The 17,710-nt window shown below is 55.0% G+C and overlaps 1 protein-coding gene across 2 annotated transcripts; it reads left to right on the top strand.

The window, feature by feature from the left end:
• The first annotated feature begins 1,556 nt into the window (after window positions 1-1,556).
• NADK2 (NAD kinase 2, mitochondrial) lies at window positions 1,557-15,834 on the top strand. 2 transcript variants are annotated; one of them, XM_073681686.1, is made up of 12 exons: window positions 1,557-1,939; window positions 4,205-4,293; window positions 4,424-4,512; window positions 8,646-8,727; window positions 8,947-9,030; window positions 10,137-10,273; window positions 10,551-10,632; window positions 12,294-12,389; window positions 12,763-12,818; window positions 13,326-13,379; window positions 13,834-13,957; window positions 15,328-15,834. In XM_073681686.1, exons 1-12 carry the CDS (start codon window positions 1,715-1,717, stop codon window positions 15,464-15,466), a joined length of 1,257 nt encoding a protein of 418 aa, XP_073537787.1. In that variant the 5' UTR covers window positions 1,557-1,714; the 3' UTR covers window positions 15,467-15,834. The 2 variants fall into 2 exon arrangements, with proteins under 2 accessions (XP_073537787.1, XP_073537785.1); XM_073681684.1 differs by having other exon boundaries at window positions 12,246-12,389.
• The last annotated feature ends 1,876 nt before the right edge of the window (window positions 15,835-17,710 follow it).

Here is a 17,710-nt window from a genome sequence, read left to right as displayed (position 1 = left end):
GTGCACACTTGGTGAAGAACTACAGAAAATGTCTGACCTCTGTAATTACAAACAAAAGTTTCTGTACCAAATATTAAAGGGAACCTGTCATGTCCTTTGTAGTATCTAAACTGCCCTCATTGCGTTGTTGATGCACTGTGCATCCCTAACACGCTTTTTTTTAATTAAAATCAGCGCTAATATCATGTGTAAAAATGCACATTGCATCACTAACAGCAATGGGGGCAGTTTAGATACTACAAAGGACAGGACAGGTTCCCTTTAAGTTCTGTTTTCTATTGCATCAAATACTTATTTAATGCAATAAAATGCAAATTATTTACGTAAAAATCATACAATGTGATTTTCTGGATTATTTTTAGATTCTGTCTCTCACAGGTGAAGTGACCTACGATAAAATTACAGACCTCTCCATTCTTTGTAGGTGGGAAAACTTGCAAAATCGTCAGTGTATCAAATACTTATTTTCCCCACTGTAGATAAGACAAATTCACACTGTGCTGCCGCCCGGCACACAAGTCCTGGATTCATCATTTGCATTTTTTTTTCCAAGTCACTTTCCTTTTATTGTCTTTTTTTTGGCCATTTTTTTTTTTTTGTGCCAAATTCTTTAAAATAAGAGGTGCGGTTCATTTTAAGAAAATGGTCTTTTGTTCTGTCTAAAACAGTTTTTGCAAATGTTCAGTGCAAAAAGTCGCCCGTTTCGAAAGATGTTCCAAAATGTAGCATACTCAGAAACACATGGGAGGCGGAGAGGGAGAGAGGGGATGGGAATCGGGAGGAGAGGGAGAAAGGGAGAGACGGGGAGAGGGAGAGAGGGGGAGACGGGGGGATGGGGAGACGGAGGAGAGGGAGAGAGGGAGAGGGAGAGAGGGGGAGAGTGAGAGGGGGAGAGGGAGAGAGGTGGGATGGGGATCGGGAGGAGAGGGGGAGACGGGGAGAGGGGGAATGGGAATCGGGAGGAGAGGGAGAAAGGGGGAGAGGCAGAGAGGGGGAGAGAGGGGGAGAGGGGGGGATGGGGAGATGAAGGAGAGGGAGAGAGGGGGAGACGGGGAGAGGGGGGATGGGGAGACGGAGGAGAGGGAGAGAGGGGGAGACGGGGAGAGGGGGGATGGGGATCGGGAGGAGAGGGAGAGACGGGGAGAGGGGTGGGACAGGAGCCGTGTTGCACCAAATTTCATCACTTTTTAAGAAGTCGCACATAAAAAATCGGTTGAAAATATCTGGAGTCACTCAGTCGCCGCTGCACTTGTCGCAAAATACTAACAATAAAAATGTCAGCTCAGGGCGCAAAAAAAAAAGCCCAAGGGAACATAAAAACCTTACGGGTGTAGGGGGACAGCGACATAATTGTTTTTTTTAACTATGATAAAAAACAAAACAAATGAAAAGTGAAGGGGAAAATGCTGCATAATCACAGCCCTGGCCAGACCGTGCACAGAGAGGCTCAGTCACCCTGGCAACCAATCCACTGTGTGCTCTGCAGGAGACATTGGTCTACAAGAAAATGGCGGCCGGCGTCCAGAGCCGGGGACAGGTTGGTGATGATTGACCTCCTCCTCCTCCTCCTCCTCCACCGCCGCCGCCGCCTCTCTGCACTCAGGAGCCGGGAGGAGCAGCCCAGCAGCGGCCGGGGCGGGTCACCTCTCTGCACCCTCCGTAATCCGGAAGTGTCCGGCCGGAGCCTGCAGCGCCCGCTGCTTTCCGGTGACCCATGAGCTCGTGCCGGGTTCTCCTGTGCGCGGGCTGCTCTGGGCGCCTCACCCGCCGGGCGCCCGTTGCTTTCCACCCGAGGCGGGTGTGCTCGCGGCCCAGTGACCCGGGCGGCGGCGGCTTCAGACCGGAGAGGGTGGCGGTGGTGACCAAGACCAGCCGCTATGAGTTCGAGCAGCAGCGGTACCGGTCCACCGGGCTGTCCGAGGACGAGCTGCGGGAGCTGGTGAGCGGGGAGCCGCAGGGGGCGCTGTGGCAGGACCACCAGGGCCAGGACAGGGGCAACCGCCGGGGCTGAGAGCAGGGTGACCATCAGGACTGAGAACGGGCGAACGCCAGGCGAATAATGGGGCGATGAGACCATAGTTCAGCGCCAAGAACGGGGCAATCGCCAGGCTGATAATGGGGTGATGAGACCATTGTGTAGCGCCAAGAATTTGGCAACCGCCAGGGCTGAGAACAAGGTGACCATCAGGACAGGGGCGGGCACCAGGGCTGAGAACAAGGTGACCATCAGGACAGGGGCGACCGCCGAGGCCAAAAGAGGGGCAGACGCCAGGGCTGAGAGCAAGGTGACCATCAGGACTGAGAACAGGGCGACCGCCGGGGCCAAGAATGGGACGACCGCTGGGCCTGAAAGAGGGGCGGCCGCCAGGGCTGAAAACGGAGCTATCGCCGGGGCTGATAATGGGGTGATCAGACCATCGTTCAGCGCTGAAAACGGGGCGATCGCCGGGGCTGATAATGGGGTAATGAGACCATCATTCAGCGCCGAAAACGGGGCGACCTCCAGGGCTGAGAACAAGGTGACCATTAGGACTGAGAACAGGGCGACCGCCGGGGCCAAGAATGGGACGACCGCTGGGCCTGAAAGAGGGGCGGCCGCCGGGGCTGATAATGGGGTGATGAGACCATCGTTCAGCGCCGACAACGGGGCGACCTCTGGGCCCATAAGAGGGGCGGGCGCCAGGGCTGAGAACAAGGTGACCATCAGGACTGAGAATGGGGTGACCGCCGGGGCCGAAAGAACGGCGGCCGCCAGGGCTGAGAACAGGGCGACCATCTTTCACGACTTGTACGGAAAAATGTCACCGGCACGTGGTTTCTTTTGTGTTGTGTTTTTTTTTTCTACCGCCGGGTCTACCTTCTAGTTTACGTGGCCCCCAGGGGCCCCTCTTTGCTTTTTTTTTCTCGGCTTCCAGGAGACACTTTTAGCTCTGTAGAGCTGATTAACGGACGATTGCCCGCCATGGTGCGCACTCACCGACCACCCAACCGCAAGGGCAATCTGCAATGTCTAGCCCCTACCCTGCAAGTGCTGTGGCCCCTCCATCGTGTCCCAGGCTCAGGGGCCCCACACACATTCATACACTTCTACAGAACTTTTCAGAAACCTTGTAACAGTTTTTTGGGATTCTGTCGCTTTATCTTTGTGCAGTGTCCAAATTCCTGCTCTGTCCGGGAGCGCTGCTCTGGAGATGCCGGGTTCTGTGCCAGGAAGGGACAGAGAAAGCAAAGTGCCCAGGACAAGTTGTACTGGTTAGATGCCCAAATAGGCAGACTGTGCCAGGGGTGGGCACGTTACTGCAGACATTAGGAGCCGCTCACACCCCTCCAGGGTTCAGGGGAATATTTTTGGAGCCAGGAAATTACAATTTCCATGGATTTGGATTGAAATCATCTCCTGTTCTCGGTGTCACTGGCTGCTGGGATCTGACCGGCCCTGTGTGACACCACTCGCTTCCCGGCAGACAGACAGTCTGGGGCCGCACAGCTCACCCCCAAATCTGCACACTCTTAAAGTGAACTTATCCTCAGGTCTCTCACTGGGAGAGGGGGATGGGAGACCGAGGAAGCTCAGCATGGTCTAAAAAGGTAGCAGCTGGCCACCCGAGAGTGTGCAGGAGGCTGCCGAATAATGCATCATACCCAGCGCTGCCTTCCTCATCCCCCTTCCCCGCCCTGTCCTCCTCTGTACCATCCTCTGCTCTGCCGGCATGCTCCCTGCTGTACTATCCTTTGGGACACCCAGTGCTGTACTATCTTCCGCTCCTCCGGTACACCCTGCGCCGCCCCGTACCCTCGCCGCTCCTCCGGTACACCCTGCGCCGCCCCGTACCCTCGCCGCCCCGTACCCTCGCCGCTCCTCCGGTGCACCCTGCGCCGCCCCGTACCCTCGCCGCTCCTCCGGCGCACCCTGCACTGTTCTCCTGGACACCAGTCCCTGCGGATGGTTTAATCTTCCTTTGGTGTCACACCGGGCGCCTGGACGTTATACTCTTCAGGATTATGTCGTGCTCATCCATGTTTAACCCCGTCATTCATGGCTCATCCCCGGCGGCTTAATAAATCTCCACTCATTTAAAGGGCCGGTTTTGAGTGTAGTTTTTTTTTTAACGTTTGCTCCTTTCTCAGTGTGCAGTGATTCCAGCTCGTCCGGTCGTCCCCTGTGATCCGTAGACTCAGTGTCACCTCCTCTTTTATTCTCCAGCTCGCCCTGAAAGGCTCCAGCTACAACGGCCTGTTACAGCGACACAACATCCACTCTGAGAACGTGGAGCACGTGGTGCAAAGCCTCAGGTCCGTGTCTCCTACCCCGAATACGCTCTGCTCTCACTACTGACTGATAGACTCTCCGACATCGACTTTTCATGTATGAGACTGCGGCTCTCGTGTGATTTTGGCCACCGCTCCTCTTTTTCTCTTTCAGGAATGAAGGCATCGACGTGAGGGTGGTGAGGAGGAGAGATTACAACGAGGAGACGGTGCGATGGGCCGACGCCGTCATCTCCGCAGGAGGTAGAGATTTATACTGCACAAACGACTCTACTGCACAATCGCTTGGTCTTAAAGGGGCACAATGTGGGCACAAGGCGTCTTCTGGGCTCCTTGGGTGCAATCGTGTGCAGATTATCTGTGTGTGGCCATGTTACCAGCCTTGGTTTGTTTGGGTTCCCATCCCACGTTGCTCTTGGAGGAGAGATAATTTGCATACCTTTCTTCCCAGGGAGCATTGTCTCTGTAGGACACCCCTGTCCCAGGCCTCTCACAACCTCCCTGATATCACAGGACAGGCCGCGTCCTCTGACCTTGTTCTGATCTGCCAAAAAACACAAAGCGGCACCAAATGCAACCGAGCGACACGCAGAGCAGCAGCATTTCACAACACAACATTTTTAGGGAACGAGCCAAGTGATCGTCCATGAGATAAGTCACCTGGCCTGACCCCACCTAGAGATGGGATCACGGCTGCACCTGCCTGATCAACGCCCTCCGCTCCCCCTACACATGCAAAACCGAAGCTTGATTATTCGAGAGCAGATCACGTGGCCACATCAGGACCTCTCGTAGGAGACAGACCATGAAATGCGTCCAGGAGACAACAATCATGGCTGACGCGTGTAACTCCGGGATTACCCACACTGGCTGCGGGAGGCGAGGGCGTCCTCTGTGGGGGAAGGGGGGGGAGCGAGGGCGTCCTCTGTGGGGGAAGGGGGGGGGGCGAGGGCGTCCTCTGTGGGGGAAGGGGGGGGGGCGAGGACGTCCTCTGTGGGGGAAGGGGGGGGGGCGAGGACGTCCTCTGTGGGGGAAGGGGGGGGGGCGAGGACGTCCTCTGTGGGGGAAGGGGGGGGGGGCGAGGACGTCCTCTGTGGGGGAAGGGGGGGGGGGCGAGGACGTCCTCTGTGGGGGAAGGGGGGGGGCGAGGACGTCCTCTGTGGGGGAAGGGGGGGGGCGAGGACGTCCTCTGTGGGGGAAGGGGGGGGGGGGCGAGGACGTCCTCTGTGGGGGAAGGGGGGGGGGGCGAGGACGTCCTCTGTGGGGGAAGGGGGGGGGCGAGGACGTCCTCTGTGGGGGAAGGGGGGGGGCGAGGACGTCCTCTGTGGGGGAAGGGGGGGGGCGAGGACGTCCTCTGTGGGGGAAGGGGGGGGCGAGGACGTCCTCTGTGGGGGAAGGGGGGGGGGCGAGGACGTCCTTTGTGGGGGAAGGGGGGGGGCGAGGACGTCCTCTGTGGGGGAAGGGGGGGGGCGAGGACGTCCTCTGTGGGGGAAGGGGGGGGGGCGAGGACGTCCTCTGTGGGGGAAGGGGGGGGCGAGGACGTCCTCTGTGGGGGAAGGGGGGGGGGCGAGGACGTCCTCTGTGGGGGAAGGGGGGGGGGCGAGGACGTCCTCTGTGGGGGAAGGGGGGGGGGCGAGGACGTCCTCTGTGGGGAAGGGGGGGGGCGAGGACGTCCTCTGTGGGGGAAGGGGGGGGGCGAGGACGTCCTCTGTGGGGGAAGGGGGGGCGAGGACGTCCTCTGTGGGGGAAGGGGGGGGCGAGGACGTCCTCTGTGGGGGAAGGGGGGGGCGAGGGCGTCCTCTGTGGGGGAAGGGGGGGCGTCCTCTGTGGGGGAAGGGGGGGGCGAGGGCGTCCTCTGTGGGGGAAGCGGGGGCGTCCTCTGTGGGGGAAGGGGGGGGAGTGAGGGCGAGGGCGTCATCGGTGGGGGAAGGGGGGGCGAGGGCGTCCTCTGTGGGGGAAGCGGGGGCGTCCTCTGTGGGGGAAGCGGGGGCGTCCTCTGGGGGAAGGGGGGGGCGAGGGCATCCTCTGTGGGGGAAGGGGGGGCGAGGGCGTCCTCTGTGGGGGAAGGGGGGGGGCGAGGGCGTCCTCTGTGGGGGAAGGGGGGGGGCGAGGGCGTCCTCTGTGGGGGAAGGGGGGGGCGAGGGCGTCCTCTGTGGGGGAAGGGGGGGCGAGGGCGTCCTCTGTGGGGGAAGCGGGGGGGCGAGGGCGTCCTCTGTGGGGGAAACGGGGGGCGCGAGGGCGTCCTCTGTGGGGGAAGGGGGGGCGCGAGGGCGTCCTCTGTGGGGGAAGCGGGGACGTCCTCTGGGGGAAGCGGGGGGCGAGGGCGTCCTCTGTGGGGGAAGGGGGGGAGTGAGGGCGTCATCTGTGGTGGAAGGGGGGGCGAGGGCGTCCTCTGTGGGGGAAGGGGGGGGCGAGGGCATCCTCTGTGGGGGAAGGGGGGGCGAGGGCGTCCTCTGTGGGGGAAGGGGGGGCGAGGGCGTCCTCTGTGGGGGAAGGGGGGGCGAGGGCGTCCTCTGTGGGGGAAGCGGGGGGCGCGAGGGCGTCCTCTGTGGGGGAAGCGGGGGGCGCGAGGGCGTCCTCTGTGGGGGAAGCGGGGGGCGCGAGGGCGTCCTCTGTGGGGGAAGCGGGGGGCGCGAGGGCGTCCTCTGTGGGGGAAGCGGGGGGCGCGAGGGCGTCCTCTGTGGGGGAAGCGGGGGGCGCGAGGGCGTCCTCTGTGGGGGAAGCGGGGGGCGCGAGGGCGTCCTCTGTGGGGGAAGCGGGGGGCGCGAGGGCGTCCTCTGTGGGGGAAGGGGGGGCGTCCTCTGTGGGGGGGGCGCGAGGGCGTCCTCTGTGGGGGGGGGCGCGAGGGCGTCCTCTGTGGGGGGGGCGCGAGGGCGTCCTCTGTGGGGAGGGCGTCCTCTGTGGGGGGGGGGCGCGAGGGCGTCCTCTGTGGGGGGGGGGCGTGAGGGCGTCCTCTGTGGGGGGGGGGCGCGAGGTCGTCCTCTGTGGGGGGGGGCGCGAGGGCGTCCTCTGTGGGGGAAGGGGGGCGCGAGGGCGTCCTCTGTGGGGGAAGGGGGGGCGCGAGGGCGTCCTCTGTGGGGGAAGGGGGGGCGCGAGGGCGTCCTCTGTGGGGGAAGGGGGGAGGCGAGGGCGTCCTCTGTGGGGGGCGAGGGCGTCCTCTGTGGGGGAAGGGGGGAGGCGAGGGCGTCCTCTGTGGGGGGCGAGGGCGTCCTCTGTGGGGGGGGGGCGTGAGGGCGTCCTCTGTGGGGGGGGGGCGTGAGGGCGTCCTCTGTGGGGGGGGAGGCGAGGGCGTCCTCTGTGGGGGGGGGCGCGAGGGCGTCCTCTGTGGGGGAAGGGGGGGCGCGAGGGCGTCCTCTGTGGGGGAAGGGGGGGCGCGAGGGCGTCCTCTGTGGGGGAAGGGGGGAGGCGAGGGCGTCCTCTGTGGGGGGCGAGGGCGTCCTCTGTGGGGGGCGAGGGCGTCCTCTGTGGGGGGCGAGGGCGTCCTCTGTGGGGGGCGAGGGCGTCCTCTGTGGGGGGCGAGGGCGTCCTCTGTGGGGGGCGAGGGCGTCCTCTGTGGGGGGCGAGGGCGTCCTCTGTGGGGGGCGAGGGCGTCCTCTGTGGGGGAAGGGGGGGGCGCGAGGGCGTCTTCTGTGGGGGAAGGGGGGGGCGCGAGGGCGTCTTCTGTGGGGGAAGGGGGGGGCGCGAGGGCGTCCTCTGTGGGGGAAGGGGGGGCGCGAGGGCGTCCTCTGTGGGGGAAGGGGGGGGCGCGAGGGCGTCCTCTGTGGGGGAAGGGGGGGGCGCGAGGGCGTCCTCTGTGGGGGAAGGGGGGGGCGCGAGGGCGTCCTCTGTGGGGGAAGGGGGGGGCGCGAGGGCGTCCTCTGTGGGGGAAGGGGGGCGAGGGCGTCCTCTGTGGGGGGAGGGGGGCGAGGGCGTCCTCTGTGGGGGGAGGGGTGGGGGGCGAGAGCATCCTCTGTGGGGGAAGGGGGGAGGCGAGGGCGTCCTCCTCTTGTGCTGCTGAAGTAAAGCCGCCTCTTCGCAGCGTCAGAAAGCGCACAGTTTACAGCCGGCCAAAACTGTCAATCTTCGGGAGGGCACCGTCCTCCCTGACAAGCACAAGCCTGGATGCAATCCTAACAAAAAGATAAGACCCCCTTTTATGTGATCACCTGTTCAGTTTCCCTGCAGCACCTCCACAGGAGAAATGTAGCATTACTTAGTGTCCATTCTTATCAATACCTTTCAGGTCCTCCAGAGTCTTGAGAGCATGATTCCCCCCTTCTATTCACTAGTGGGGTATATAAAAATGTGTTCTCTGAAATAGACCCCCCGCTTTTAGGCAGGTGGTGCTTGCGTGCTCTCCTGCTCCACAGTTCATTGTATTTTTTTTCTTTTGTTAGGGGACGGGACGATGCTCCTCGCTGCCAGTAAAGTTCTGGACAAGTCCAAGCCAGTGATCGGAGTGAACACCGATCCGGAGAGGTAACCTCAGTGCGAGGGACGTGACTGTCCGCGAGTCGCCTCCTAGAGGCTGAACGATGAGCGAGTAAAATACACCAAAAGCGAAAATGAGCAAAAACATAGAAAATGCAGTGATGGCACAGATAAAAGGAGAGACCCCCATAGATCTGAAGATTGGGTTTTGCTTTGCCTGTAGCTGTTGTTCACATTATGTCTTTTATCCCCCCCCCCCCCCCCCAGATCTGAAGGCCACCTCTGCTTACCGGTGCGGTACACTCGCTCCTTCCCCGAAGCTCTGCACAAACTTTATCGCGGTGAGTTCAGGTAATAATCTTGACAAACTCCCAACAGAGGCTTCTCTCATTTACGACATGCTGCAAAGTCCTGCTCAGAGCCAATTAACCCCTTCCCGACATCAGCCGAACATACATTGCACAGGTATATGGAGTGGGCTGAAGAGCTGTGTTACACAGCCGGCACCTGCCCGTAACAGCAGCGACCGGAGCTGAGCTCCATTCACCGCTTTAACCCCTTCAGTTATATGCCAATCTCAGTATGGTTTCAATAAAAAAAAAAGCGACTCTGCGTGCTTACATCCTAGTCTTGGGTAGGGCAGGGGCGTGATCCCGGCGGGTAGGGCAGGGGCGTGATCCCGGCGGGTAGGGCAGGGGCGTGATCCCGGCGGGTAGGGCAGGGGCGTGATCCCGGCGGGTAGGGCAAGGGCGTGATCCCGGCGGGTAGGCCAGGGGCGTGATCCCGGCGGGTAGGCCAGGGGCGTGATCCCGGCGGGTAGGGCAGGGGCGTGATCCCGGCGGGTAGGGCAGGGGCGTGATCCCGGCGGGTAGGGCAAGGGCGTGATCCCGGCGGGTAGGGCAAGGGCGTGATCCCGGCGGGTAGGCCAGGGGCGTGATCCCGGCGGGTAGGCCAGGGGCGTGATCCCGGCGGGTAGGCCAGGGGCGTGATCCCGGCGGGTAGGCCAGGGGCGTGATCCCGGCGGGTAGGCCAGGGGCGTGATCCCGGCGGGTAGGCCAGGGGCGTGATCCCGGCGGGTAGGGCTGGGGCATGTCCTGACAGGCACTTGCTTATATCAGCGTCTCCCGGTGCAGAAGACTTGTCAGAGATCCCATTTAGTCTGTGAAGGAACCGCAGCAAGGGTTCAATCTCCCTGCGGCGCCACCACAGGAGAAATTAAGTATTAAACAATGCCGCTGCTCTCCGAACTTCTAGTTGAGGGTCTTAAATAACGGACCTCCTACTTTTCACTCTTCTCACCATTTTCTAGCACTCCGCTTGCTGTCAGTTTCTTAAACACATCCAATGACTGATCACCCTTCCAGATCGGACTCTTGGGCGCTGTGCAGACTAGATCCGTTGCTTTACCTGGTCAGTTAGTATGAAGGTGACCTCAGGATTTGTCTTTTACTTTTCAGGTGGCAGTGGCGTCAGCGGATCAGACTGTTCCTGGAAGGCACCGGAATAAACCTCACACCCGTAGACCTACACGAGCAGCAGCTGAGCCTGGAGCAGCACAGCAGGGCCCATAGTGCCGGAGGTCATCCAGAGCAAAGTAAGGTGAAGAATCGGCTGTGCATGACACTGCATGTGACTGGGAACAATAAATAAAAAATAAATCAATTAAAAGAAAAAAAAAAAATTCACATCCACTTTGCATAAATCATTAAATGCATCAGATTTTCTGCTCAAAAAACAGCAGCATTTAACCGTAGGTGTGAACACGGAGTAATAGTGTAACCATCAGATCAGTGTCACATGCAGCCACCTGTACTCTGTGACTGCACAATGTCTGTTGTGGGTTTATTCACTTTCTGGTTTTTGTTTTCCAGCATCTGCGACTATTTCGGGGCCCCACCTGCTGCCCATAAGAGCATTGAATGAAGTATTTATTGGGGAGTCTCTGTCCTCCAGGTACCATCGCTGGCATGTGACTACTCAATATGTATGTTGTTCGCCCGGCTGCCATGTTTGCTGGTGACTGTTTACACCTGGCATTTTTTTTTCTCTCTTCCTTTCTGTGTTTGGGGCCTGCGCGGTCCTGTTGGATGTATCTTCTGAGCATGTTGTGCCCTCTGCTGTTCTGGACTGTGACATTGTGGCAGCCTGCACTCCGCATCCTGATGTGATGCTGTTCTCTGCGCGGCTTCAGATGCTTCACTTTATGGTCTTCCCCCAACTTAAAGGGAAAGTTCATATTCTTAACTAAAACCCCTGTTGCTTTATTCTTTACTTTGCACTTTACATCTACAGGGATGATTCCCCTCAGTCTTTATTGAGAAACTCTGAACAAATTTTCATAATTAATAAAATAAAGCTACTGTGGTCATGTTACATTCCAGGTCAAAGGAAGATTAAATCCTCCATATATAGCTAAAGTTACCAAAATAGTTCCCCATTCATTGCTCTGCCGTCATTGCTGTGCTCCTCACAGACTTCCCGCCCTGTAGCTATTGGCTGAAGCAGCTCCTCACTGGCTTCCTGCCCTGTAGCCATTGGCTGAAGCAGCTCCTCACTGGCTTCCCGCCCTGTAGCCATTGGCTGAAGCAGCTCCTCACTGGCTTCCCGCCCTGTAGCCATTGGCTGAAGCAGCTCCTCATTGGCTTCCCGCCCTTTAGCCATTGGCTGAAGCTGCTCTTCAATGGCTTCCCGCCCTGTAGCCATTGGCTGAAGCTGCTCCTAACTGGCTTCCCGCCCCGTAGCCATTGGCTGAAGCTGCTCCTCACTGGCTTCCCGCCCCGTAGCCATTGGCTGAAGCTGCTCCTCACTGGCTTCCTGCCCTGTAGCCATTGGCTGAAGCTGCTCCTCACTGGCTTCCCGCCCTGTAGCCATTGGCTGAAGCTGCTCCTCACTGGCTTCCCGCCCCGTAGCCATTGGCTGAAGCTGCTCCTCACTGGCTTCCTGCCCTGTAGCCATTGGCTGAAGCTGCTCTTCACTGGCTTCCCGCCCTCTAGCCATTGGCTGAAGCTGCTCTTCACTGGCTTCCCGCCCTGTTGCCATTGGCTGAAGCTGCTCTTCACTGTCTTGCCGCCCTGTAGCCATTGGCTGAGGCTGCATCTCACAGATTTCCTAAAGAAAGCAAAGAGCTCAGGGTATAACTGGTGTTGCATGCAAAGTTTCTGCAGTGGGCGAGCAGAGCAGGAAGTTTGTGTGATGCGACCTCAGCCAATTGCTGCACAGCAGGAAGTGATGTCAGTTGGGGGGGGCGTGGTTTGGCACATCCAGTAACATGCAGCAGCATTAGTCATTTCCTGTCTTGTAAGTCACAGCTTTCAAAATTTCGTTTCCGGGAGCCAGAGTAAAATAATTAATGATCCCGATGTGTCACATGACCCTCGTAGATGCATTTAGACATTGGAAATTTGCCTGAAGTTTCCCTTTAAATCCCCTCCTTATTCAGTTGTTGCACTGACTTTCCCGCTTCCTTCGGCTTCTCTGCCTGGCTATATTGCAATTACTCTCCATGTGACCCCTCCAATGCGAGGTTAGCCCCCCTGATACACACTTTTATGTTCTGTCTCATTTAGGGCGAACTATAAATTCTGCAAACCTCGTTTTACCTTCTCGCTTCATAGGGCGTCCTACTACGAGATCTCAGTGGATGACGGGCCCTGGGAGAAGCAGAAGAGCTCAGGACTGAACGTTTGCACTGGGACAGGATCTAAAGCCTGGTAACGTCTGGGAAGAGTACGCCGCCCCGTCACCACCAGCGATCACTGTAAACCAAGGAGGGGAACCGCCGCTTTCCTCCAATTCTGTGCACAGTCTGTCTCTAGCATCGGAGGAGAGCAGCAGTCGGTCTCTGCTTCCCCTTTAAGTCTGTGCAAGTGTTCATTACCTTCATTTCCCAAAAACCTAGAAAAGGGGGAGGAGGGAGATGCAGCTGCAGTGACAGTGAAGCGCTATGTGCAGGGAGGGGACAGACGACTGGGCGTCTGGCGAAGCTGGGTGAAAATGCTGCCACACTTGCCACTCTACATACACATCATATACAAGATGTAGTAGTCAGAGCTGTATATTCTTGTTTTTTTTTTTTTTTTTTAGGTCTTACAACATAAACAAGATGGCGCCACAGACGGTGGAAGAAATACTGCACGTTGGTGAGTGTCTTCCCTGTAGACATGGCGTCTTTATAATGTCAGTCACAGAATGTTACGCCTCAGTCCCCCCCCCCTAATGATGGCTTTACACCCCCATGGCTGTTCTCTGGTCGGGGCCCGGGGCCCTCCCCGGAGGTAAGGCTTTGTACGCAGGTCTCTTGGGTTGGTGCTGCACCCATCACTTTTTTGCATTTTGAGTGGTTCACTTGACAGCTTTATTGTATAGGCTGAGACAGGATGAACAGAGTTATCCTTTAGAGGGTGAAAGAGTTAAGTGACGGCTCTGTCGCACTGCCGCAGGTTTAGATCAGGAAGGTTAGTAGCACTATACCCAATATAATAATCTGTATACAGCCTCCTAGACTTCATCGCTTTCTCACCCTTCGTGTGGCTCATTTATCAGCTTTGCTGTATAGATTATGACAGAATGAGCGGAGTCATCTCATTATTAGAGAATACTGCCAGAGTTACATACATGACACATTTGCTTTCATTTTTTTTTTTTAGTGAAACGTTATAAGATTGTGAACCAGACTCTGGACAGCGACCTGATAGAGCGAGGTGAGTTTTCTATACAGTGCGTCTATGTAGAGATGTATACCTATATGTAAGACACAGACTGGATACTAAATAGGCTCAAAGTTTCTGCCGTAAGACCCTGATGATCAGCATTTGATGTGGAGTTCATAAAATGTTTTTCAGACACAGCGCCACACGGGTTGGTGGGTGGTGTCAGGTATTACACCTCTACTGTGGAAGAAAGCCGCCATGTTTTAATGCTGATAGTCCACACCTGTCCTTACCATGTTATAGGGCAGGAGGCGCTGACCAGTGGGCGGGCATACTCTGATTGACAGCTCTCTGCACGCTCACAGTAATATGGTAGCACCGTCCACCGGACTCATGAGCCCACAGAAAGTCACAGGTTCCCTTTAAAACGGGTGTTTTTTGGTTTCTCCTCCTATAGTATCCCATGGTAAGTAAATGTTTTTCCTTTTTTTTTTTTTTTTCGCAGTGACGAATGAATACAACGACTCTTTAATATTCAGCCCCCAGGAGCAAAGAATGTTTTTCAGTGTCCGGGAACCCATCGCAAATAGAGTTTTTTCCAGCAGTCGTCAGCGCGGTTTTACCTCAAAGTAAGTGATTCTCAGTTTGATGAGATTTGGGCTTCAATCCTTTTAATGGGGTTGTCCGAACAAAAGTATATCTTAAGAAATAGATCTTGTAAAATGAAGCAGTTCCGCAAATGCTTGTATTTAAAAATACATATATATATATAATGTGTATGCATTCCTGTGCCGAGAAATATAGAAAAAAGGCTCCTGTGCTGCTGTGTAACCCGCTGTGCCCAGCCATGTAGAGACGCTGCAGCTGATGGTCGCATATCTCCATATACAGGGAGCTCCACCTAGTGGTGGCTGCAGACAGAATCTTATCATGTATCTCTGTATACAAGGAGCTCCACCTAGTGGTGGCTGCAGACAGGATCTTATCATGTACCTCTGTATACAAGGAGCTCCCCCTAGTGGTGGCTGTAGACAGGATCTTATCATGTACCTCTGTATACAGGGAGCTCCCCCTAGTGGTGGCTGCAGACAGAATCTTATCATGTATCTCTGTATACAGGGAGCTCCTCCTAGTGGTGGCTGCAGACAGAACCTTATCATGTATCTCTATACAGGGAGCTCCCCCTAGTGGTGACTGCAGACAGAATCTTATCATGTATCTCTGTATACAGGGAGCTCCCCCTAGTGGTGACTGCAGACAGCATCTTATCATGTATCTCTGTATACAGGGAGCTCCCCCTAGTGGTGGCTGCAGACAGCATCTTATCATGTATCTCTGTATACAGGGAGCTCCCCCTAGTGGTGGCTGCAGACAGAATCTGATCATGTATTTCTGTATACAGGGAGCTCCCCCTAGTGGTGGCTGCAGACAGAATCTGATCATGTATTTCTGTATACAGGGAGCTCCCCCTAGTGGTGGCTGCAGACAGAATCTGATCATGTATTTCTGTATACAGGGAGCTCCCCCTAGTACTGGCTGCAGACAGAATCTTATCATGTATCTCTGTATACAGGGAGCTCCTCCTAGTGGTGGCTGCAGACAGAACCTTATCATGTATCTCTGTATACAGGGAGCTCCCCCTAGTGGTGGCTGCAGACAGAATCTTATCATGTATCTCTGTATACAAGGAGCTCCCCCTAATGGTGGCTGCAGACAGGATCTTATCATGTATCTCTGTATACAAGGAGCTCCCCCTAGTGGTGGCTGCAGACAGGATCTTATCATGTATCTCTGTATACAAGGAGCTCCCCCTAGTGGTGGCTGCAGACAGGATCTTATCATATATGTCTGTATACTGGGAGCTCCTCCTAGTGGTGGCTGCAGACAGAATCTTTGTACCAAAATAATCTTTATTATGGTATTTTCAAAAAGCTCCCTGAACAAAGAACCCCTCCAATAACCATCACATGTGTTAATATGTGGTGCTTTTGCTTTGCAGGGTGAGTGTGCGCTCCCGGTGTTGGGACGCTTGTATGGTGGTTGACGGCGGTACATCTTTTGAATTCAATGATGGCGCAATTGTGACTATATCCATGGACAGCGCGGACGCTCTGTGCACCGTACTTCTGGATGAGTGAAGAGCGGGGAACCTCCACCTCCAGGAATACTGCCAGAACCCCCCATAACCTCAGGACCCCCAGATAATGTGCAAGGCGGGATCAGTACAACCACAGAAGATACGACGTCTGTTACAGAGACCTGCCATCACCGCACTCAGCGACTGTTGTACATTTGTAAAAAAAAAATGATCTATTAATGTCACAAGGATGCAATTTTGATAGCTTGTCTATTCTGCACTAGGCGGTTTTTAGCTTTCATTTGATAAGATTTTTTTTTTTTTGTTTTGTCCTTTTTCTAGCAAAATTCATTGTGGAATTACGGCTGAACCAAATGTTTATTTTGGCAGCTGAGGAATTCCTGCTAAATATATAACTCAAGTCCAAAATGAATGGTCGGTGTTTTATTTTCATGGTCGTCTTCTCTTTTGTTGCATTGGTCGTAAATGAGTTTGGCGTTTGGCGGCCGTGTCACCGGCAGGATCCAGAAGAAAAGGATCATTGAGTGTTAATAGATCATACCAGTGCTCTCCATCACCAGGTCCACGTCACCAGGTCCACGTCACCGCCATCGCCTTACAGGGGTTTTCTGTGTTATTGTGAATCAGCCTTAATCTCTATATAGGAAAAGTTCTAAAACTTTCTAGTACTTTACCCCCAAGGGTGGTTTGCACGTTAATGACCAGGCCAATTTTTACAATTCTGACCACTGTCACTTTATGGGGTAATTACTCTGGAACGCTTCAACGGATCCCCCTGATTCTGAGATTGTTTTTTCGTGACATATTGTACTTCATGATTGTGGTAAAATTTCTTCCATATCACTTGCGTTTATTTGTGAAAAAAACAAAACTGAAATTTGGTGAAAATTTTGCAATTTTCAAAATTTGAATTTTTATACCCTTAAATCAGAGAGATTTGTCACACAAAATAGTTACTAAATAACATTTCCCACATGTCTACTTTACATCAACACAATTTTGGAACCAAATTTATTTTTTTTTGCTAGGAAGCTATAAGGGTTAAAAGTTGACCAGCGATTTCTCATTTTTCCAAAAAAAAAAAACAAAACCATTTTTTTAGGGACCACATCACATTTGAAGTCACTTTGAGAGGTCTTTATGACAGAAAATACCCAAAGGTGACACCATTCTAAAAAACTGCACCCCTCAAGGTGCTCAAAACCACATTCAAGATGTTTATTAACCCTTCAGGTGCTTCACAGGAATTTTTGGAATGTGGAAGAAAAAAATTAACATTTAACTTTTTTCACAAAAATGTTACTTTAGACCCATTTTTTTATTTATTTTCACAGGGGTAACAGGAAAATATGGACCCCAAAATTTGTTTTGCAATTCTTCCTGAGCACGTCAATACCCCATATGTGGGGGGATACCACTGTTTGGGCGCACGGCAGGGTTCGGAAGGGAAGGAGCGCCATTTGACTTTTTGAATGTAAAATTTGCTTGAATAATTAGCGGACGCCATGTTGCGTTTGGAGAGCCCCTGATATGCCTAAACAGTGGAAACCCCCCACAAGTGACACCATTTTGGAAACTAGACCCCTCAGGGAACTTATCTAGATGTGTGGTGAGCACCCTGAACCCCCAAGTGCTTTACATAAGTTTATAATATGGAGCCGTAAAAATAAAAAAATCAAACTTTGTCCACAAAAGTGATGTTTCAGCGCCAATTTTTTTTATTTTCACAAGGGTAAGAGGAGAAAATTGACCCCAAAAACATTTGTGCAATTTCTCCTGAGTAAGCAGATACCCCATATGTGGGGAAAATACAGTGTTTGGTCGCACAGCAGAGTTCAGAAGGGAAGGAGCACTGTGTGACTTCTTGAACGCAAAATTGTCTGGAATCGAGAGTGGATGCCATGTCGCGTTTGGAGAGCCCCTGATGTGCCTAAATAGTGGAAACCCCCCACAAGTGACCCCATTTTGGAAACTACACCCCTCAAGGATTTTATCAAGGGGTATAGTGAACATTTTGAACCCAGAGGTACAACACAGAATTTGATAACATTAGGTCATCATATTGAATAAGTTGTCATTCGTCTTGAGCACAAGTGCATCGGGTACTCAGGTATGCAACATGTATGACGGGTGCTCAAGTGAAATGCTCGAGTCCCCGCCCGCATGTCTGTTATCAGACACCCCAAAAAAAACATGCGGGGATTGCTCGTGCATGGCAGGCAATCCCCGCGAGGTTTTTTTGGCCGCGAAGCATGTGGGGCGGAGACTCGAGCACCCGATGCAA

Source organism: Phyllobates terribilis, unplaced genomic scaffold (genome assembly GCF_046119375.1).
Source record: "Phyllobates terribilis strain yellow unplaced genomic scaffold, ASM4611937v1 Scaffold_1__5_contigs__length_1240528914, whole genome shotgun sequence".
Lineage (NCBI taxonomy): Eukaryota > Metazoa > Chordata > Amphibia > Anura > Dendrobatidae > Phyllobates > Phyllobates terribilis.
The sequence above is the reverse complement of the archived record's forward strand: the minus strand, read 5'-3'. Positions and strand labels throughout refer to the sequence as shown.